The sequence below is a fragment of the Strongylocentrotus purpuratus genome, unplaced genomic scaffold (assembly GCF_000002235.5).
Source record: "Strongylocentrotus purpuratus isolate Spur 01 unplaced genomic scaffold, Spur_5.0 spur5_scaffold_9, whole genome shotgun sequence".
Taxonomy (NCBI): Eukaryota; Metazoa; Echinodermata; class Echinoidea; order Camarodonta; family Strongylocentrotidae; genus Strongylocentrotus; species Strongylocentrotus purpuratus.
The window spans coordinates 6,591,206-6,615,750 of NW_022145615.1; the positions used below are offsets into that span (position 1 = coordinate 6,591,206).

The 24,545-nt window shown below is 40.5% G+C and overlaps 1 protein-coding gene across 1 annotated transcript; it reads right to left on the reverse strand.

Annotated features, from left to right (window-relative positions):
* Positions 1-1,110: 1,110 nt before the first annotated feature.
* On the reverse strand, positions 1,111-15,509 carry LOC115920674 (the record flags this gene model as incomplete). The annotated part of the gene is made up of 6 exons (XM_030977057.1): positions 1,111-1,763; positions 2,808-2,897; positions 4,043-4,357; positions 4,860-7,791; positions 11,791-11,927; positions 15,467-15,509. Coding segments are annotated over 6 exons (3,654 nt in total), but the record flags the coding sequence as incomplete, so codon positions are not given.
* Between the last annotated feature and the right edge of the window lie 9,036 nt (positions 15,510-24,545).

The following is a 24,545-nucleotide window of genomic DNA, read 5'->3' on the forward strand; positions in this document are numbered from 1 at the left end:
CATCTCATTTTTGGTCTGGGTCCTCACAAATGAAAGCAAAAGAAAGAACATACATGTGGAGATCTTCGGTTCTGAAATTAATCCCGATGTAGTCATTTTCATATTTCGATGTCTATATATTCTGGGATGAATAGGGACAGTGCCCAATGTTATGCAACACTACAACCTAGTGGGTCAGAATGTAATCGTTATACTTTTCCTACATTTCTCATGAATAAAAACATTAACACATGTAATTATTATAGCACTAAATGAGCAAATTAGCATTATTTACTCTTGTCACAAAGAACACTGATGTAGCCAAATATGTACACCATATAAAAGGCAATGCTGTAAAATATTCCAATAACAGGAATAACAATAACAAAAGTTCAACTAGATGCAAACGTGCAATCCATATATATGCAAGATTAGATAGTAAAATGACATCTAAGTGTCTTTGTAATATCTGTGCTTGTGGAATCAAGTTGATGCTCTTCAAAAACACTTCGAAAAGGGATTGTGCTCAAACTGACATCATTATCAAGTACTATAAATACCCTTTGTCTAATAATATGTTCACTCTAATAAACTTGAATTGAACTTGAAGTTTGACTGCATAACTACACTTCACTGTACAGTGTGCAACCAATCATTTCTAATGTCCAAACCTTCATCATGCACTAAAAGCAGTATTCATCATTACATCATTAATTAGATACATGTCATCTTCATTTGATCCTGAATTAAATTTAAAGGTAATACAAAGTTTTGGTATGGGGTCATGAATTTTGTTCAAATGTACATATTGGAAGCATATATACGATCCAACAAAACACAATGATCGTTGTCGCTGTTGTAATCGAGTCTAAAGTGATGAAATTGTAGATAATAAACTCTTTATGTTGTATAGCACCCTCTCCGGATTGATATTACTTTAGCTTTAAAGCAATGTTTCTTGACTATTCTTTTGGAAACCTAATATCAGAACTGCATATTCCGAGATTTTCATGGTCGCAACTACCGTTATATGACCGTAGGCGCTATTTGAAATTTATCGGGAGCACCGATAAATTTCATATTAGAATATCTCGAAATCCAAAGCGTTTTAGAGCCCAATTTATTCAGAGGCGGTTTTTCGTACACAAGGTTTTACAATGATAATGAAAATTTAAACGTTATTCTCCGACCCTAGTGAAATATTCCCAAAACTTTGTATTACCTTTAATATTCATTTAACTTGCATACATCCAGGTTACAAAATGTCCACTATATAACCATTTAGCACTTTCTTTAATACATACACTAAGTCAATGGCAGGGAAAACCGAAATAAACTAACTTCATTCAGGCTCATTAATCATCATTACACCAATGTTTCAACTGACCTCTTTGCCCACCATATTAGACTTTCATCAATTCAGCTCTATCACAAATTAGAGCAAGTTACAGGTTGCGCATGTGCAGATAAAGGACCAGGCTTGACACTGAAACAAAACGAGGATGAGTCCTTGTGCAAGCTCTTTCATGAATATTCATTTAGAAGCCACATACCTACTGGAATATACAGGTGAAGGTACATGTATTGTGCCAAAAAAGGCAACAAAAGATGTTAATCAGACCATATGATCTGACCCAACTAATATTATTAGTTTAGGAAGCTCCTCTCTCTGTCATCAAAGTTTTTCTTTGCTTTATTCCTTTCGTTCATCACCTTATTTCTTACCGCCTGCCATTCCATGGTGATTTGATGTCTTTGCAGGAAAGTGGTGCAGGCCTTCCTCCCTGGGTATGAAATAAGAACAATACATTCTAAATCCTTTGTCATCATCGATACTATCTTAGGTTATTAAATAGGAACTAGTCGACTGGTATGCCTCTGCCCTCTCACGCACTGCATTATATTGAACAAATTTGCATATTTGCACTATCAACTCATATGAAATTTCAATACTTATTATTAATTTGACTAAGCTATCTTTCAGAGTACATGAAAAGCCAATTTATGTCAATTAAGTGCACTTTCTCCATAAATGCTGGAAACTGAAGAAAAAAAGCAGAACTCCTGGAAAAAAAGTTGCATATGTGCATAATCAAATAGGAATAACAATAAATTTGACTATGCATTTTTGTAAAACAAATAATCCATGTATACACACATGCCACACATTGATATATGGCCGAGGTCCGAGATGGGGGTGGGGAAATCAAATGAGTCCTGAGTTACTTGTCATGTCCTACATGACCGTCTCACCAAGTTTAATGACATCAATCAAGTCATACTCAAATTATCGCGTAAACGAAGAACATCTGATGGATGGGGGAATAACCCCCTCCCCCCCCCCCCCCCCAGCTATTGCAGTGTCACTCAAAATCAAATTTATTAATTGCCAAGTCCTACTCAAAGTTTGATGATATTCCATCAAGTCATACTTGAGTTATCACGTAATTGTTAAAAACTGAAGGAGTAGTTCGCGACGCAAGATCCCCCCCCCTTTGTTTGTCATAATATGCCATTACCATGGCAATGCACTTTCTGCCACTGTCATCAACTTCTGCCAACACGCTGATTCCTATATACTTCGTTTGGCAGGGGTATAATAATGACTAGACCTTGAAACTAGTAAATGGAAGCTACCAAAACTGAAAGCTGGGGATCCCTGGAACTTAGTTTCTTGGAACACAATATTCTGATTTTTATATAAATTATATGCACACTTCTAATACATGCTATACCAGTTTCCTGCCCTTTAAAATGACAACAAAATTACAACTTTTCTCAACCCTTTGCCTAAAGATGCACTTAAACATAAACACAAAGAAGCTTACCTGGTAATGGTTCCCCTTGTTTGATTGCTGCAGAGAAATACTGCTTGCACTGCTTGCTTCCCTGCTTTGACCAGCGGTTGTACCTTCGGGCTGTAATGACATAACATATAAGCCTTATATACTTCTACGCTTCAGACATGTTTCACAGTTTGTCACATGTTGTGCCTACATCTATGACAGATGTTTGAAAAGAAGAAAAATACTTTAAAACGCACAACACTCCGGTTGCAGCTTGCATGACTACCCTCCCCTGAATTTGCTTTATCTCATGAAACATAACCACAGCATCGGGACACCTACATGTACCAATTTATTTATGGGCAAAAGATACTGTAATTTAAACAGGGTGATTAATGTTTTGCAAACCTCAAATCCCCATCTCATATGATGTGGCAAAAATAAAATAAAAAATACTCAAAAAGAGCCCAGTAGACTAGATGCTCACCTGAATTTTGCAACCTCCCCATAGTGCCCCAAGGGGGAAAAAAAAGTTTGTAAATTTGCTCAGGGGCCTATAGTGTGTCTGCTCATCAACACCCCAAGGCAAACATTTGTGCCAAATTTCACTAGAATTGTTCAAAAACTGAGAAAGTAGTTCACGACACAAGATTCGACCGACCGCGCGACCGCCCAACCGACTGCACGCTGATTCCAGTATACCCCCTTCAAACAAAACGGATGGCAAAATCTCACTTGAGCATTCTGCTCACATGGGCTAAAAAATATGGAATAAATCAATCAACAAGCTGTATGCATGCGCACAGGTAGTTAGAGCCCATGTGTCCCTCCAACTTTTAAATGTCTAGGCCAAATACACCTTTACCATTACTCTCGCAGTTGCTAGATTCAAATTGTATCCATATCACACAATCTTTCAGTATTTACAATGGTTGCTGGGAAAACTTCTCATTATGGTCAGCTATAAACTTTTCCCATACAGTGTTGCGTTCCTGAGCAGATCCAATTAGTTTTACACCAATATTTGTCATATAAATGCATGAATCTACTACTTTTTTTTTTCTTCATGAATCTCCATTGTATCATATGCTGAAACCTTTATGAACTGATTCATTCTACAAGAACCAAGTTTTGAACTCATGCCTATGATTCTCAACAATACAATACAACTATGAATTCAGCACATGTAGTTGAACTGCAGAGTTAATGGGAACAACTCCCTGTTTAATATCAAAGCAACAATGTGCACAAAAAAAAACACTTCGCTTTCATATTACCTGAAGACCTATCCCCAGAGGTCAATGTTGCAGTAGAGCAGCCATCCTTTGAGGTCGCTGGTGTAGTTGAGCTGCCATCCTCAGAGGTCACTGTTAGAGTTGAGTTGCCATGCTCAGAGTTCACCCGTGCTGTAGAGCAGCCATCCTTTGAGGTCGCTGGTGTAGTTGAGCTGCCATCCTCAGAGGTCACCGTTAGAGTTGAGTCGTCATGTTTAGAGTTCACCCGTGCTGTAGAGCAGCCATCCTTTGAGGTCGCTGGTGCACTTGAGCAGCCATCGTCATCAGACGCTTCAGATTCTTTGCGTGCCCTCATTCCTATGGGAAGGGAAAGACATATAAAATGCGAACATCAATAATTTGCATACACGATATAACAACAGTCAATATAAGAGAGAGAGAGCATAAACAAATTAACAAATTTGTAATAGTGCAATCAAACAAATACAAAATAAATATATACCAAACACAAAGAGTTTATGAAATAAATAAATAGTAAATAAAATATCACTTGATGAACATTTTTGTTTTCTGCGTTAGGTTTGCTTCAGATTTGGGAATATGAAATGGTGCAAGTTTTTTCCATCAATATTTTGCAATTGTTTTCATATAAATGTACAATTGGGTGTATCATTTACTGGTTGTTTTGTTGCTCGATGTTATTATCCTATATGCTATCCCAATTCAAAATTATATCAGCTCTTATTTCTATTACTACTGCCTCGCTGTTATAAATCTGAACTCGAGATAATCATAAATTTGCTGTACATATAATATGGTACATTGAACCAATGCAAAATTTGTATAAATGTTTACCTACCTCCTATATCTATATGATGGAGATGACTCCCTACTCGGGTGATTTCTTGGATGGCAAGTGGGGTCTGGTAGATTGTTTGATTGATTGTAGAGGAGTGTCCCATATGCCGGTAAAATAGTTCCAAGTCAGCATCAGGCAAGTCGAGGGATGCGTAAATTGTAGACACTCTGTGCCTGTTCTTGGTGGCATTCACCGTAACGTTGGACGAAAGGCTGATGTTGTCTGAGACATTCTTTAGAGCATGCCACCCTCCAACATGGTCATGAGACATTTGAGTACAAGCGAATATGTACTTATTATCAGGTCTTATTCCTGCTGTATGCCGGATCTCCTGATCACATAGAAGTTGCACAGGTTTCACAGTGTCTCTTGGGAACAGGACTGGAACCAAGCGATTAGTGCCCTTCCCAGTCTGGTAGCATATCTTGAGCTGAGATAAAAGTTCCTGATGGGCTGGATTTTTAACTTCATGAATCTTGTCTTTCTGCATCCATACACCCTCTTCTGCATCTCTCCATTCTTCGGTTGTAAGCCTGCTGGGTTCTCCACCACGCCTTGCATTCCATAATGTCAATCGCGAGCAAGTCAGATCTCGTAACTCTACAAATGTGTGAGAATCCCAAACCAGGAACTCATCAGAGATGATTTCTGTGACTTTCTTTTGAGTGTATGTCTTCAATGCTTCAATGTCAGCCTCAAGCGGGAGCTCTGCAGGCTTCCTCAAACGCACTTGGCGATTCTTTTGGATTTCGTAGTGTGCATCCCCAAAAATCAAATTCTGGTTCAAGTCAAGAATCTCTACGAACTTGTCAATCTCAGATGCATCTTCATCTAGCCTGGATACAAGAAAACTAGCTTTAGTGATTTTGCTAGCTTTTTTCAGCACAAAGTACAAGCAGAGTTTCAGTCCTGGCTTTAGTTTGCCTTCAGTTTCATCATAAGTGAGCGTCTGGATTGCCTCTGTCAAAGATTCGAAGTGCTCTCTACTGAACATGTCTCCAGCATGTCCCATTGTGAGATCTGCAGTCCCATGAACCTCGTGTTTCTTCTTAAACTCAGTGTATAAGGTGGCAAGTCTTCTCATATCAGCCATAACTGATTTTCTTACTTCAAGTTTCTTGTCTTTTTTGGATCTGTGTTTAGTCCACAGTCGATGTCCAACATTAACTATCACTTTGTCCGTTCTACACGTATTCCCAACGTCATCATTCTGGAATCTACTAAGTATGTCAGTGACAAAGTCTGGGTGTTTTTGATACACTGGATCTTTCCCTTCCATGAGGTTTACTGGTACTCCTTCAGATGGAGTGCATATATCACCTTGGCAAACTTTCCTGTGATGCCAGAAGAAATGTGAGCTGTAAAAGCCCTTGCAGTTACTGCACATTTTAAGGTTGTCATCATTCCCTGATTTTGGTAACTTTTCTCTTTCATAAATGGGGTTGTCATCTTTCATACGTTCTCTATTTACTTGGTATATGCCTTCCTTCCTGAACTTTGAGAACACCTTGTCTCTCTCCCGCTTTGGCAGCTGCATGGCAGATTTCACCTGCTCCTTATCCTTATGTACCAAACAAATGTGTCTCGAGAGCTTTTCACCACAAGCTTTGTTGCAGAAAGGGCATGGCCTTGATGGCTTCTTGTACCTTGTTTTCTTGTCCTCGTGTTTGTGTGTCGTTTCCATATTATCATTGGTTTTCTGATGTGGCAATTCTGGCCCTGAAAATGATCCTGGAAGGCACTGTTTATAAATCTTTGTAGGTTTTTCATCAGGTGTAGATATAACAGAAGATGGTCTCTTGCGCACTTGAACATTTCTTGGATGAATCTCAAGAGTTGCCTCATCATCACTGCTGTATTCCTCGTTGCTACCCTCCTCTGGTCGATATGTTGGATCAAGGTCAGATTCATCACTGTCAAAATGATTTTGGAGTTCACTTGATGATTTAGATAGGTTAGGGTAGATGAACCTTCTTGGGCGTGTGTACTGCTCTTCCTCATCTGAGGAACAACTTGATGGAGATACACAGTTTTGTGGATGCTCAGATTGTTCTAATCCTTTGAACTCTCCTTCGACTGGTTGGTGTCCTTGTGTCTCTCCTTGTTGGAGTCCTGGAGTCCCTCTTTCTTGTTGGTGGACCTGTGTCTCTCCTTCTTGTTGGTGGAAATGTATGTCTCCTCCTTGTTGGTGTCCTATAGTCCCTCTTTCTTGTTCGTGTCCTTGTGTCTGTCCTTCTTGCTGATTAATCTGCATCTCTCCTTCTTGTTGGTGTCCTAGAGTCCCTCTTTCTTGTTGTGTCTCCCTGTGCTGGTGGATTTGTGTTCCTCTTTCTTGTTGATGCCCTAGAGTCCCTATCTCTTGTTGGTTGACTTGTGTCTCTCTTTCATGTTGGTGGCCCTCTGTCTCTCCTTCTTGCTGGTGGACATGTGTATCTCCTCCTTGTTGGTGGACATGTGTCTCTCCTTGTTGGTGGACATGTGTATCTCCTCCTTGTTGGTGTCCTAGAGTCTCTCTTTCTTGTTGATGGACTTGTGTCTCCCCTTGTTGGTGGATTTGTGTTCCTCTTTCTTGTTGGTGGTCCTCTGTCACTCCTTTTTGGTGGACTTGTGTCTCTCCTTGTTGATGGATTTGTGTTCCTCTTTCTTGTTGGTGGTCCTCTGTCACTCCTTTTTGGTGGACATGTGTATCTCCTCCTTGTTGGTGTCCTAGAGTCTCTCCTTCTTGTTGGTGGACCTGTGTCTTTCCTCGTTGGTATATATGTATGTCTTCTCCTTGTTGGTGTCCTAGAGTCCTTCTTTCTTGTTCATGTCCTTGTGTCTGTCCTTCTTGCTGGTGGCCCTCTGTCTCTCCTTCTTGTTGGTGGACCTCCATCTCTCCTTCTTGTTGGTGTCCTAGAATCTCTCTTTCATGTAGGTGGCCCTCTGTCTCTCCTTCTTGTTGGTGGACCTCCATCTCTCCTTCTTGTTGGTGTCCTAGAGTCTCTCTTTCATCCCAGATAACAATACGACGTTACGCCAACGTGGGGCCAACGTAAGCTGTTACGTTGGTCCAACGTCGCCAACATGATGTTGGGCCCACGGCTTTCTTGCCGGCGGGCCAACGTTGGCCCGACAGTGACAAAATGACATTAAGCCAACATCGGGCCAACGTTATGCCGACCCCTATCCGACCATATGTGCCGATGTCCTCCCGACATTGAACCAACGTTATGTCAACCTCTTTTCCACCGTATGCCGACGTCTTTCCGACATTGGACCAACGTCGTCCCAACCCTTTTTTAACCATGTGCCGACGTACGACCAACGTTATGCCAACCCCTATCCCACCATGTGCCGACGTTGTTCCGACATTGGATAAACGTTATGCCAACCCGTATCCCACCATGTGCCGACGTCTCCTCGACATTGGCCCAACGTTATACCAACCCCTTTTCAACCATGTGCCGACGTCTCCACGACGTAGGGCCAACGTTATTCAAACCCCTATCCCACCATGTGCCGACGTAGTTCCGACATTGGACCAACGTTATGCCAACCCTTATCCCACCATGTGCCGACGTCGTGGGCTGTTACGTTGCGCCATCGTCGCCAATGTGATGTTGGGCCAACGGCTTTCTTGCCGGCGGGCCAACGTTGGCTCGACAGCGACGAAATGACATTAAGCCAACATCGGGCCAACGTCCTCCCGACGTATGACCAACGTCATGTCAACCCCTATCCCACCATATGCCGACATAGGACATACGTAATGCCAACCCCTTTTCCACCATGTGCCGACGTCTCCCTGACGTAGGACCAACGTAATGCCAACCCCTTTTACACTATGTGCCGACGTCTCCCTGACGTTGTCCTAACATAATGCCAACCCTTTTCCTACCAAGTGCCGACCCCTCCTCCACCATGTGCCAATGCTAGACCAACGTTATGCCAACTTCTTCTCCACCATTTGCCGACGTAGAAGCAACGTTATGCCAACCCGTATCCCACCATGTGCCGACGTTGTACCTCCCCTTTCCAGTTCATGCCAACATCCTTCTGACATTACCAACACCAACTCAAAAACATATTCACACCAACATCAGTCGTCCGTTCATAAGAACATCGTCAAGATCATACTACATCGGACATGTACAATCATTCAAACACATGCATCACAACGTGACAAGGAAAAGCCAAGTAGTTTAAGATTGGATTAAATAAATAAACAGAGCAAAATCCACAAAATGAAGATAGTAACAATTTCATCAAAATTAGACTGAATTTGAGGAAAGTTCATTATAGAACTCGACTTAGATCCCTCTGGAAGATATGTATAATAACAATATATTGAAGCAAGAGGGACATGTTATTTTAATTTCGTCATGTCTATTATCTTGTACATTTTAATCACTATCAAAACTTGATAACAACTTATTTGTCCCATTTTAATGAAAAGTTCACCATCTTGCTTCTTAGAATTTGCTCTGAATACACCCCCTCCCTCCAAAACAAAAGAACAAGGAAAATAAACTGATTTTGTGATAAAACATACTTTATTTTATGTGTAATAAACAAACTGTTGTAAATGTGATTACAATTATTGTACATCTTTCTTTTGTATTTTCGTTTGAATTCGAAAAAGATGTAAACATAGTTTCAAGTTCAAGGTATCTCAATGTGTCACAATATAGGCCTACTATCAATGAATGCTAGGACGATAGGAGCTGTTATAAAATGAATTGTCGCTTACACGTAACACAACATAACATACTGAAATTCATTGTACGAATATAATAAACAATCCTCACAACTTCCCGAGTAAAACAAAACAAATTTTCTGGCAGACGAACACGATTGCTTATGACAAGATTCCTCTACATATGTACAGCACAAAAATATAAAGAAATTAATAAAGTGTCCACCATTTGCATACCAAGAACTAGGCAATTAATGTAAACAATGTTCCATAAAAAATAAAAAATAAAATTCAGAGAAATTGCCAACATTTTTTATGCTTAAGCATTTCAGAGATGCTGATACATCTACAAACTGTTTTTTTTTAGGAGGGATAGTATACATTGCTTGAATGTGTGAAGTAAAGCAATCGCTAAATGTTTATATAACAAGAGAGGAAATTTGAAAGTGAAGTAAGAAAAGAGCAGAGCTTGTAAAGGGAAAAACACAAGTTTCTTCACTCTGATATACCACTTTCAATATTTCTTTAAATTGAGAAGAAGGTAGTGCGAAAAACATTCAGTCACTTAGATATATGAAACATTTTTTTCTTACCTTTGAAATTCTTTATAGCATGCATTTAGTTGACACGTTATACAGGCATTCAAATCAATTACGACCTTCTTCGACTCATGGTATAGCTCTCTTTTTAAAATTGGGCCATTAGTGAAATTTCACCACAATAAATAACAAGTAAAGATGCATAGCACACTATTTAATAACAAAAGTTATTGTTTATGTTTGTGTACAAAACATAATGCCTGCAGAGCTGGCTAGCAAGCACCGTAGCTTGCCTAAGCGGAGATCGTTCTTGATATAACATCACTAATCCTTTGGTCAATCATTCCGAGGAACTCTGAGAATTGTAAGGGGCGGGGTCCACCATTAGACGAGCAACTTGGAGAGGTTTTCAAAAAATTGTAAAAAATATAAGGAGGCATTTATTTATGAAACAATTGTTATTATGTTGCTTTAAAAGGGTCTTGATACAAGACATAAAAGTTTTAATTTCCTAAGGCAATGGACCTTTAAAGAATGGGTCAGTCGGAATCAAAATCTTGTCTAGCTTGTGGTGGTACAGCTTCGACATCTGCGGCAAAAAAAAAGAAGAAGAAAGAAACCAAACAAGATTTAAAAGCAGATCATGGAAACATCACCTTGAAATAGTACGGATATTAATCAAATAGTACGGCATTCAAGGGAAGTAGTCCTGAGTGGCACATCCTCCCTAGTTTTGATGACATTTCATGGATAGAAGTACTTTGTCATGAAAATAACTTCGTTCAAACTTTAGAGCGAATGACCCAGACGTATGGAAATTAGAAAGGAATGGATTTCTTTTATTTTTGTCTTGTTTAATTAGAGTAGCATCAAACACTCTTCTTAACAAAGGAAATATACATTTGAGGTAAAATGGCAGTAATATTCTTCAATAGAAAGAACCAATTTATAGTATCTGTTTGCTCAGTGTTGAGATGCTTGATTGATAACAGTTTAAAGCCCCTCTTAAGTGTTGGATCCCAAAATTAGCCAAAGAATAGATGGCACAATCTCACTTAAATGGTATGATGTAAAAGAGGATGTCATTAACACCTGGACACTTCTGCAAATAGAATATTGCCCTAACAAATGTGTTTGAAGTAGAATATGGATGAAAGAATACAAAATTTGCGTTTTCTGCATACAACACAAAACCCTTAGTTAGTAAGTTTGTATTCTTTCTAATTTTAGGACAAATGTTTGAAGAAGAGTGGCATTTTCTTTCACATCATTATAACATTGAAGTGAAATGTGAAGCTCCCAATACTTTTTTTTGTATTTATGTAAGCTCCCAATACTTGAGAGAGCTCGAGGGGCTTCAAAGTAGAAACAAAACACAAAGCTATATCGTTAGTTGCTTATACAAGAAACAAATCAATTGACTGTGTTTTGTTTTTTGTGGCACCCTGCATTCAGAATTGTTTCCCAAAAAATACTGCTATAAGCAGTATTTCATGATTTGTTGTTGTTGAATAGTTTTGTAAGTGATCACAATGCAGTTTCTCAATATAATCAGGAAAAAGATTCTAGCATCCGTTAGCAGCTATGTCCTACACAAACGTACATTAATCCAGTACATTTGTACTTTGTGTGCAGGGCACAACTATAACGAATACTAAGAAGTGCTATCCTGTCTACATGTATAACTAAATACAAAATGAATAAAATGCCAAATGACATACCCATATTTCTGAATGTTGAGGTCAATGGGGTCGTTGGGGTCGACAGTGTTCTGGAGGTTGATGGGGTCGATGTCGAAGGGGTCCTTGGTGCTGTTGATGCTGTTCTGGATGATCGAGGTAGGGGTAGCTGGATCTGAACGGGTAGAGGAATCTGGAATTTGTTGTGAAGTTGACGATATGAAATGCAGGATTTAATATTTAAATTTCAGAATTGTAGGGATTATGGGGAGAAAAAAGTATTGGGATTTGGAAGAGCTATATAGAATTGAATGTATTAATAAAGAACGTCAGAATTTTAAAAATAAATAATTAGAATATTTACCTTCAGTTCAAATTATAGCAATTTAATATACATGTGCATAAACAATAAAAACTAATTTGAAAATGAGAATAAAAATGCAGAAATAATCAAATTTGTGAATGAAAATTGTGAATGAAAATTAGGGGATCGATCAGTGTTGCCCCCGCCCCCAATAGTTTTTCCTATTTACTATTTGATCAAATTGAGGTTCTTGGCCAATTGCGACTTTAAATGATTGCAAATGCTAAAATGAGGGTAATTCCCACCAGCTACCTCTTTCACATCACACTCACAATCCACTAAATGTGTTGATACAAAGTTCTTGCATATTTTGGCAGACTTGGCACCCTTGTAAGATTTCAGGAGGCTAGAAACATGTACTAGCGGGATATCTTAATTCACAGCTCAATCTCGTAATTTATTCCTTTTCGAACTGAATCATCATCAGCATATATTGAGCTACTACAGAGTATAGTGTAGACCTACTTCTAAATCTGAAAGTATCAGAGACTATAATATCATTTAGATATGCATACAAAAATGATGCGTCTTCCCATTCAGCTCTATTTGATTCAATTGGTCTTTCCAACAATGCATCAGCACCTTCAACACTTGTAACACCAACAGATTCACAATCATTTGATTCATGGTCGATATTGCATATTGGGATGAACATCATCACTGTCACGGACGCTGCAACATGATGCATCAATACATCACCTAGGTCTAACTCTAAGTCAGGAACATATTAACATTATCAAAGCAAACACTCAATGCATCTGATGCCGACACTTCGGGCCCCCATCATAGCCATCATAGCCATCACTCACACTTCAATTGCACGCAGCGGGTGTGCATGCTAAGCGTACGCCGAGACACTAGCTCGTACTCACTTTCACTTCTATTTGGACAGGGAATTATCAATGATTACTTTAACAATTTCTCATGCTATTTCCCTCGCCTTGTGACGGGGAGTTCTCACACTATACAATTTATCAGTTTCACGCGACATGCTCACAAAAATAACGTTGAAAGAGAAAGAAAATCATTCATTTACCATGCAGTGTTGGTACTCCCCGGCAACTGATCCAGACAAATGGACAGGATATGGCTGACGTACGTTGCAATTGCATGAGCACATGGGCATGCGCACGCATGCAATTTTTTTACCCGGATGTAGCGGTACTAGGTCGTATTTGCTACGTTGGCCCAACGTCATATAGCCAACCAATATATACATGCACTATTTATCAGTAAAGATGGAGACGATATAGACCAACGTTAAGCGAAGGTTGGCCCCGGGTTGGCCCAACGTCGCGTATATTAGCCAACATATATCCACCAATTCTCAGTAAAATTTGAAACGATGTACCAACATTGAGCCAACGTTAATAGCCAAACGTCGAATAGCCAATTAACAGCCACAATTTATCAGTAATAATTGAGACGATGGACCAACGTTCAGCCAACATTGGCCCAACATCGAATGGCCAGCCAAAAGCCAACATTTAAAATTTAAAATTGAGACGATGGACCAACGTTCAGCCGACGTTAGCCCAACGTCGAATAGCCAACCCAAAGCCACCATTTAAACAAAAAAATTGAGACGATGGACCAACATGAAGCCAACATTGGCCCAACGCCGAATAGCCAACCAATAGCCAACATTTATAAGTTAAAATTGAGACGATGGTCCAACTTTCAGCCCATTGGCCTATAACGTCGAATAGCCAACCAAACGCGCCGACAGTTATCAGTAATATTTGAGACAATGGACCAACGTTCAGCCAACATTGGCCCAACGTCGAATAGCCAACCAATAGCCACCATTTATCAGTGAAAATGGCAACAATGGACCAACGTTGAGCCAACCTTAGCGCAACGTCGAATAGCCAACCAATAGCCACCATTTATCAGTAAAAATAGTGACAATGGACCAACGTTCAGCCAACATTGGCCCAACGTCGAATAGCCAACTAATAGCCACCATTTATCAGTGAAAATGGCGACAATGAGCCAACGTTAGCCCAACGTCGAATAGCCAACCAATAGCCAACATTTATCAGTGATAATTGAGACGATGGACCAACATTTAGCCAACATTGGCCCAACGTCGAATAGCCAACCCAAAGCCACTATTTATCAGTGAAAATGGCGACAATAGACCAACGTTCAGCCAACATTAGCCCAACGTCGAATAGCCAACCAATAGCCATCATTTATCAGTGAAAATGGCGACAATGGACCAACGTTCAGCCAACATTTGACCAACGTCAAATAGCCAACCAATAGCCACCATTTATCAGTGGAAATGGTGACAATGGACCAACGTTCAGCCAACATTGGCCCAACGTCGAATAGCCAACCAATAGCCACCATTTATCAGTGAAAATGGCGACAATGGACCAACGTTCAGCCAACATTGGCCCAACGTCGAATAGCCAACTAAAAGCCACCATTTATCAGTAAAAATGGTGACAATGGACCAACGTTCAGCCAACATTGGCCCAACGTCGAATAGCCAACCAAAAGCCAACATTTATCAGTGAAAATGGCGACAATGAGCCAACGTTAGCCCAACGTCGAATAGCCAACCAATAGCCAATATTTATCAGTGATAATTGAGACGATGGACCAACATTTAGCCAACATTGGCCCAACGTCGAATAGCCAACCCAAAGCCACCATTTATCAGTGAAAATGGCGACAATGGACCAACATTAAACCAACAATAGCCCAACGTCGAATAGCCAACCAAAAGCCACCATTTATCAATGAAAATGGCGACAATGGACCAACGTTCAGCCAACATTGGCCCAACGTCGAATAGCCAACCAATAGCCACCATTTATCAGTGAAAATGGCAACAATGGACCAACGTTGAGCCAACTTTAGCCCAACGTCGAATAGCCAACCAATAGCCACCATTTATCAGTAAAAATAGTGACAATGTACCAACTTGAAGCCAACATTGGCCCAACGTCGAATAGCCAACCAATAGCCACCATTTATCAGTGAAAATGGCGACAATGGACCAACGTTCAGCCAACATTGGACCAACGTCGAATAGCCAACCAATAGCCACCATTTATCAGTGAAAATGGCGACAATGGACCAACGTTCAGCCAACATTGGCCCAACGTCGAATAGCCAACCAATATCCACCATTTATCAGTGAAAATGGCGACAATGGACCAACGTTCAGCCAACATTGGCCCAACGTCGAATGAGCCAACCAATAGCCACCATTTATCAGTAAAAAATGGCGACGATGGCCCAACAATTAGCCAACGTTGGCTTGCCGACTGCGACCCTGCCGACCATGGCCGACGTTGGCCCAACGCCGTATTGTTATCTGGGATGTAGGTGGCCCTCTGTCTCTCCTTCTTGTTGGTGGACCTCCATCTCTCCTTCTTGTTGGTGTCCTAGAGTCTCTCTTTCATGTAGGTGACCCTCTGTCTCTCCTTCTTGTTGGTGGACCTCCATCTCTCCTTCTTGTTGGTGTCCTAGAGTCTCTCTTTCATGTAGGTGGCCCTCTGTCTCTCCTTCTTGTTGGTGGACCTCCATCTCTCCTCCTTGTTGGTGTCCTAGAGTCTCTCTTTCATGTAGGTGGCCCTCTGTCTCTCCTTCTTGTTGGTGGACCTCCATCTCTCCTCCTTGTTGGTGTCCTAGAGTCTCTCTTTCATGTAGGTGGCCCTCTGTCTCTCCTTCTTGTTGGTGGACCTCCATCTCTCCTTCTTGTTGGTGTCCTAGAGTCTCTCTTTCATGTAGGTGGCCCTCTGTCTCTCCTTCTTGTTGGTGGACCTCCATCTCTCCTTCTTGTTGGTGTCCTAGAGTCTCTCTTTCATGTAGGTGGCCCTCTGTCTCTCCTTCTTGTTGGTGGACATGTGTATCTCCTCCTTGTTGGTGGATTTGTGTTCCTCGTTCTTTTTGGTGGTCCTCTGTCTCTCCTTGTTGGTGGACCTGTGTCTCTCCTTGTTGGTGGACATGTATGTCTTCTCCTTGTTGGTGCCCTAGAGTCCCTCTTTCTTGTTCATGTCCTTGTGTCTGTCCTTCTTGCTGGTGAACCTGCATCTCTCCTTGTTGTTGTCCTAGAGTCCCTCTTTCCTGTTGGTGGACTTGTGTCTCTCCTTCTTCTTCCCTTTGAACTTGTCCTCTGAAATGCTGAGGGGAAAAATAATTAGAAATTAGATTAATAAAGCCAAATAATGAGTAGAAACTTGTCCAAAATGTAATCAGTTTAGCTATATCACATGGGGCAATTTTTAGTATTATGGGTAATGTACAGAGGTAAAGAATTGAATCTCACATACATGACTTGTATTGCTTTGTCTATCATGGGTTACAAGCAAAAACATGAAAAGGTAAAATTTGACTTTTATCACATCTGATAATAATCTTGTAATTTCCATCATACTCTAAATTTATCAAAATTAATTTTACCTTTTTCTTCCACGGCAGTTCTCGAACTCCATAATTGTACAGAACTTCGGTCCCTTTAGATATGTTCTTTGTAGCAATTATCCACATGTGTGGATGTGACTTCATATCTAGTATCTTCATTCGGGCGTTCTCCTCCCTCCCTTGTCCATGATTCACGAGGCGGCCGAGTCTATCCCCAAAAGCACACTCATCAGTTGCATCAAGACTGTATTCCAAAGAAAAGTGTACAATATTGTATGTCATTCAACTAGATGGATGTTCGACTGCGCGCAGTCGAAAATGATGCCTCCACTATTGCGCGATTTACATATTAAGCCCATTAACGTGATCACAAGCTCTTATTGCATATATAATGAGCCCTGTGACCTTTGACCTCATAACCCAAAAATCGAATTAGTTCATCATTGGCCCCTTAAGGTACATACATGGGCCAAGTTTGGTGAGAATCCGTCAATCGGTTCTTGAGATAACACGACCACAAGCTATTTATTGCCCTATGACCTTTGACCGCATGACCCCCAAATCCAGCTTTAGTGAGGATGGGATGAACCATCCAAAAGTAATATGTAGATTTAACATCTTATGTACAAATTTAACATTTTGTACACAAAGTCTGAGTGACCTTTGACCACACTAAAATGTATAGGCCTCCCTAGCTAATGCATCTACCATTCAAATTTGGTAATGATAGGACGAACCATCCAAAAGTAATAGGTAGTACACATACGGATGGACAGTGCCCGTTTCATAATCTCCTAATAGGAATAAAACGTGCAAACTTACCAGTAGCTTTGTCCTTGATGCTTAAAAAAAAAACGAAAACCAGATGATTCCTCCTCCTCACGTTGGTTGCCTTCTTGGGCAGATATAAGTTGGCCTGGGTACTCCAACAAAAACTCCCCTTTTGAGATGTCTCTTTGTGCCACTATCCCTCTTCCTGTAAGAAAAATTACAGTAAGACATCATTACACCAACATTATGGTACCTCTAAACAACGATAGTTGATTGTTGACGTCACAGCTGAAAGTCAACTTCAATAAAATATTGATTTGCAATTTATTTCGTGCAATTTACTTTCAGGCGCACATCTAGACATTGTCCCTATATACTCTATATGTAGTAAATAAGGATGTCCAGCTCAACTCAATTTGTTTTGTTTCTCACTGTTTTCATTTTGGACACCCTCCAAGAGTTGGGTTTGCAGGTTCTGTACATTGTAGAGTTTGAGGAAGTAAGGATTACAAAAAGTATCCAAGAAGTGTGTCTGATTTTCTTATGCCAGATTCACTATTCTATTTCTTTTATGTTGAGATGGAAATGGCAGGAATTTATATGTTTCCAAAAATCACAGTGCCAATTTGATCAGTACAATTAATTTTGTCAGAATATCTTGACAATGTGTACTCGGACAGACGGTGTGAGTTGCCATTGACACCAATATATGTTATTCGATCATACCGGTGTTTACACAATGCCATGTTCCAAACAGTAAAAAAATGATGTATGTAAATATGCCTGGTCAATCTTCGGGATAAAATTGGCGGCGCACAACATGCCATCGAACAGCGCCTTCTAGAACACCAGGTATACAGTGTACATGTACATCCCTTTATGTTATCGTGGTAAGAAGAAATATGGACGGACAGAAGGATAACCTAAAAACAGAATGCCTCCGGCACCACTTCATGTCGGAGGCATAAAACAAAAGAACTTGAGTTGAAATGAATGTGCAAAATATGCAAATTATGTTGTTAAGTTATGTTTCTGCTGTGACATCAATCAAATATTGTTGGACAGTATACGACCTAAACTTGTAGCAGCCCCATGAAACTTAATTATGAATTAAAAAATGATGTTGCTTACCTTTGTTCTCAAACAGCTTGACAATGAAGTGAGGAGGGTCCTTTTCTTTCTCTGTGTATTGTGCTGCTACCTCAAGGGGGTTGGGTTTTCCAACACCACAATGTCTTCTTCTGGTCAGCATGTCTAAAAGGGTTAGAGAAAAATAGAAAATGAAGACAAGGCCTATATAAACCAAGAATTATAACAGCATTTAATAGGAAAGACTACAGATGGTATTCATCAAATTTAGTAGGGTTACACCGCTATGGAAGAAGGGATTACATTCCAGTAAGGGAAGTATCAAGTTCCAAAAAGAGGTCCATTATCTATTTTAGTGTATGTCACCATCACCACAAGTGGCCTAATTGGGAATGATGAAATTGGGGGATTGACAATAACTATTTGGCCGCTAGAGGGCGTTAAATTAAATAAATTAAATGCTTGTTTCTGATTGGTTGACGTGCGCTGTTGGCTCAGCGGGTCCAGCTTCAGGTTGTGCTACCTACTTCCGGTCTTTTACGCCGAAATCCTACAGAATTCAATTTTTGCCGGCTAATTTGATCATTTCATCCGCAACGGAACCCCATACTCACAAAAACACTTATTTAAACTGATTTAAATCAATGTTTAAATCACTTTTCGATAGCGTTTTAGAACCGTTCGTTATAATGACGCATCATGATTTTGGCTGATTTCAATAGGAAAGCTATTCACTCGTGCCTGTCCTGGAAGTAGGCAGCACAACCAAAGTAATATAGCGCCGCTATCGGAGAATATCTTACAGCTCTTGTCGATCTCTCGAATTGGTCTTGGATACAAAATTTTGAATACCCAGTGAAACTTACCAGTGACTCTTTCCTTGATCTTGATGCTTGAAAAAAAAAGCCCTAGCCCTGCAACCGCGACTCCTCACATCGCTCGTCTTCTTGGGCAAGTAGTTGCTGCAGGAAAATAAAAACATGTACATATTTTTCATATTGTGTCAGAAAAATTGTGTTAAAAAAGACTGTTTGACCCTACAATGTAGATACACGCACCCGCTATCTCTTGCGATAGCGGTGCACCTACAAAGCTTCCTCTAGAACTTAATTTCCCTGTCTTATTTTTGTTTCTCAATGGAATTGTCATAGATCCAGTCTTGCATGGTCTACAATCCAATGAAAAAATCAGGAAAATTATTTTGACAACCCAAAAAGCATGCAAAGTTTCTGCAGATACTGCATGTTCATCGTTGGGTGTTTCGCGAGCAGTTCAACGCAGAACCCTATGCCAACAACACAAATAAACAGAAATTTGTTTTGTTATAGAGGTCTAGGGTAAATCGTTGTAATCAGCATTTTTTGACATATGGTTCTATATTCGCTGTCGAAGTTGGAATGCGCAGTGCGTGGCCACGCACGCGCACAGTACACATTCGCATATAATCCAACAGCACTTGATTGCCCTGCGTTAAGCATTTGTTTGAGCGGTTGCTATCGAAATGTACAAGCCGGGACCGGGGTCGTTACATAGGCTTCGACAGTGAATAGGAATTAAGCTTCATGCTTTGTACATGTAGGTGCAAGCAATAGCGGGTGCGTGTATCTAGGTTGACCCACAACAATGCAAAACAAAAAAGTTTGACCTTGCAATGATTCCAATGTCAAAATTACCGCTAAGACCAGAAAGATGCACAAGATATTATATTAAATATCGAAGCAAGACTGATCATATCAATCATCCACTTTGACTATAATTCTATTTTGACACACAGTGACAATTAATAATTTTGACATGGATTTTTACATTTCATTCAAATTGGCAACAATTTTTTTTTTTACCGCGCCTGGCATATTGGCATTCAAAATCCATGAATGTCACCCATTACTATATGATACAAAATCCCCCAAAATGAACAAATGATAATTTATATGGGTTTGAACTCAATTATTACCTTTATGTAATACCTAATTTCAAATTCTTTGACGTCAATTGAAAGTTTTCCACCTCCAAAATACATGATTCGATTGATAAATCCCAATGTACTCGCATATATTGGTGACACGGGTATGTGCCGCTACAAAGACCCCCTTTTTCAGAGCCAATTTTTTAATGAGGGCCGCTCGGCCAGGCCGGGCCGGTTGCCGCTCTCAAGGGTTACAAAATTATTTCCCCCTTCTCTCTTGCCACTATGCGGCAAACTCCCAGTTCCCAAACCATATGGCATCCGAACAGTGCGGGCCGGATTTTTGCCCAGAACAGCCAATGCATGAGCGCTGTACATAGCCGTTGAGCGGCGCTCATAGACACATACATGTACACACGCAACAAGCGCGGTCAATTCATGACATGATGGTCGAATTCTGACCCAGACAAGAGTTCCATATTTATACCCCCTACTAAAACATGAGAAAAGAACTTGATAATAATTTATTTGATTTTTTTGGATGTTGAACTTGAAGAATAACACAATGTGTTATGTAATATTTAATGTTGTATCCATTAATGTTAAAGCTATTTCGTCCAGTATTTCTGTCCTAGTGTTAGGGTTAGGGCAACGCGGACTCAGGTGGACTTCCAGTAATTTAAAATTCTATCATAGTCTAGACATAGGTCTAGTCTAACTAAGTAGATTATATCAGTCGTTAATTTTTTTCAGCGGGGGGGGGGGGGGGGTGGGAGATCTAGATCTAGGAGTAGGCCTACTAGGACTAGACTCTATATGGAACTCTTGCCATGACCCGTTCTCAAGACCCTATTTTTCACTCAACTTGTTGCCCCCTAGGCTATAGCAAGGCTAAGCCCTATCCTTTACTCAGGGGAGGGCCAATTAGCCCTAGACTCTACTAAACTAGCTGAGTAGACCCTACTAGCTTAATTTGAGCTGACTGCGGCCAGGGGCGTCGCCAAAGGGGGGGGGGGCGGGTGTGGGGGTGCGAAATTGCGCTGCCGTCGGGAAAACAAAGAAAAGGGGGAGGGGAAAAAAGAGAGGGAAAGGGAAAGAAAAGAAAGAAAGAAAAGGAAAAGAAAGGAAAGAAAGGAAAAAAGGAGAGGAAAGGAAAGAGAAGAGAAAAAAGAAAAAGAGGGAAGAGAGGAAAGAAAAGAAAAGAGAAAAGAAAGAAAAGGAGAAAAGGAAGAAAAAAAGAGAAAAAGGAAACAAGGGGAGGTAAGAGCCTGAGAGAGGGGGAGGGGGGGTTGTTGGGTGGAGTCGTCTCGTCGAGGGAGCAAGAAAGACACGCATAAATAAATTGCTGTGTCGGGTCAGCCGTGTCGGTATTCTTGCTCGATCCTCGGGTACTATATAAATGCAGGAATTTGAAGTCGGCGAGATGTATAATGTCGGTTGGCCGACAATTTTTTTTCCCCCTACTAACTGTGACGACATCGAGAGAGACTACAACTATAATACTTGTACTTTCTAGAAGTTTGACTTTCCTATAATATCAGCTAAAGAAATCAGAGGTTTAAAAGTTTCGGGTAAACTAAATTCAAACAAGGATTAGAGTCAAGAACGGTACAACGAATCGTCCTTTTTCTCTAAAATGTTAATGAAACGTCAAAGCTTTCGCGCTTTGCGCGGAACATTATTTAGATAAGAATTAAGAGTCGAGAACGGTACGACGAATCGTCTACTTTCTCTATATTGTGATGAAACGCCAAAAAGAAAACGTCAAAACTTCCGCAAGCGCGGGCGGGGGAAAAACTGAATTCAGACAAGGATTAGGAGTCAAGAACGGTACAACGAATCGTCCTTTTTTTCTAATATGTTAATGAAACGCTAAAGCTTTCGCGCTACGCGCGGGAGGGGGAAACTTCATTCAGACAAGGATTAAGAGTCGAGAACGTTACGACGAATCGTCTTCTATCTCTAATAGTTTAATAAAACGTCAAAGCTTCCGCGCTTTGCGCGATTGGGGGAAACTGAATTCAGACAATTAAGGATTAAGAGTCAAGAATACTACACTGAATCGTCTGCTTTCTATAATAATTTAATGAAACGTGAAATTTTCCACGCTTTGCGTGGAAGGGTGGAATCTTCATTCAGACAAGGATTAAGAGTCGAGAACGTTACGACGAATCGTCTTCTATCTCTAATAGTTTAATAAAACGTCAAAACTTCCGCGCGGGAGGGGGTAAACTGAATTCAGACAAAGATTAGGAGTCAAGAACGGTACAACGAATCGTCCTTTTTCTCTAATATGTTAATGAAACTCCAAAGCTTTCGCGTGAAGCGCGATAGAGGAAATCTGGATGCGGACAATTAGGGCTGATTAAGAATCGAAAACGGTACAACGAATTGTCTTCATTGTCTAATAATAAATACTACAAATTTAATGAAACGTCTAAGCTTCCGCGTTTCGCGCGATTGGGGGAAACTGAATTCAGACAATTAAGGATTAAGAGTCAAGAATACTACACTGAATCGTCTGCTTTCTATAATAATTTAATGAAACATGAAATTTTCCGCGCTTCGCGTGGAAGGGTGGAATCTTCATTCAGATAAGGATTAAGAGACGAGAACAGTACCAAGAATCGCTTTCTCTCATAATTTAATGAAATGTCAGAGCTTCCGCGCTTCGCGCGATTGGGGGAAACTGAATTCATACAAGGGTTTAGAGTCGAGAGCAGTACAACGAATCGTCTTCTTTCTCTCATAATTTAATAAAACGTCAAAGCTTCCACGCTTCGCGCGATTGGGGGAAACCGATTTCAGACAATTAAGGATTAAGATTCGAGAATACTACACAGAAGCGTCTGCTTTCTATAATAATTCAATGAAACGTCAAAGCTTCCGCGCTTCGCGCGGAAGGGTGGAATCTATAAAGTCAGATAAGGATTAAGAGTCGAGAACACTACAACTAATCGTCTGCTTCTCTCATAATTCAATGAAACGTCAAAGCTTTGCGCGGGAGGGCCCTTTGCGCGCTCTTTAAGTGATTCGCTTCTCACTACCCCCTCCCCCTAAAATAGGATCCAAACTAGATCTACACGCCTGCATTTAGACTAAATATATAGTCTAGATCTAGCTATGATACTGACTAAGTTAACGAAATAATTCTTATATTTATGTCAAGGAAAATGACAATTTGCGCATACGCAAGTAGATCTAGATCTACTATAGATCTAGATTCTAGATAGACTAGATCTAGATCTAGATCTAGTTTATAGAAAAAATAATTTAGCCTTCGGCCCCGGGTTGATACTAGTATTGATAGGGTTAAATTTGTAGACACAGGGACATTATTACATTTTGTCGGTAATTGGTGGCTAGTTTTGTCGGTAATCGGTGGTCTCTAACTTACACCCCCCCCCCCCCCCCACTGAAAAAGGTCTAGCGACGCCCCTGACTGCGGCACACCCCAACAACAAATAATTTGAGTAGACTCTACCCACCCCCGCCCCGGATAGATCTAGGCGGTACTACTACCAGCCTAGATCTAGTAGTAGATCTAACTTAGATCTAGACCTAGGTCTAGATGATACTTGATAGATCTATCTAGACTAGTAGGGTCTAGAATCTAGTAGTAGATCTAATAATATAGTAGAGTCTAGATCAGCTAGATCTAGATATAGAGTCTAGACCCCTACTAGTACTAGATCTAGATTTTACTAGTACTAGACTCTACTCTCTAGACTCTTCTACTTCTAGATTCTAACTGTTAGACCTCTAAATTGGAGAATTTTTTTTGCCAAGCCAAGGCCCAAGACGTACTAGATCTAGTATGAGAATCACACAGGGTCGACTCTCTAGAAGATCTTCTAGATCTATGCTTTGCTTGCTGGAGTGGATCTAGTCTAGACTTTTCTACTCTAAAGTCAATTGGCTACCACTCTCATGAGTGTCTCAGCCCCATATATGCAGGACTAGTAGTACGGTAATAGAAGTAGTCTATGAATATGATTAACAGAAAAGAATAAAATATCCACATATAGACCCTATAGGCCTACCTGAAGTTCAGACAACCGTCCCGACTTGCATGCTGCTATAGCCTGCATACCGTACCGTACCGGCGCGGGAAGCTTGGGCGGCAACGCCTGGGCTACATTCGTGGAGGTCCTAGTAACATCTTGATCTGCTGTGTAGCGGTGTAGTTAGGAGACACCTTTTGCTATATATTACGGTGCAAGGGAGACAATTTTATCGGCAAATATATGTATATATTACTGCGCATGTGCGAAGATCGC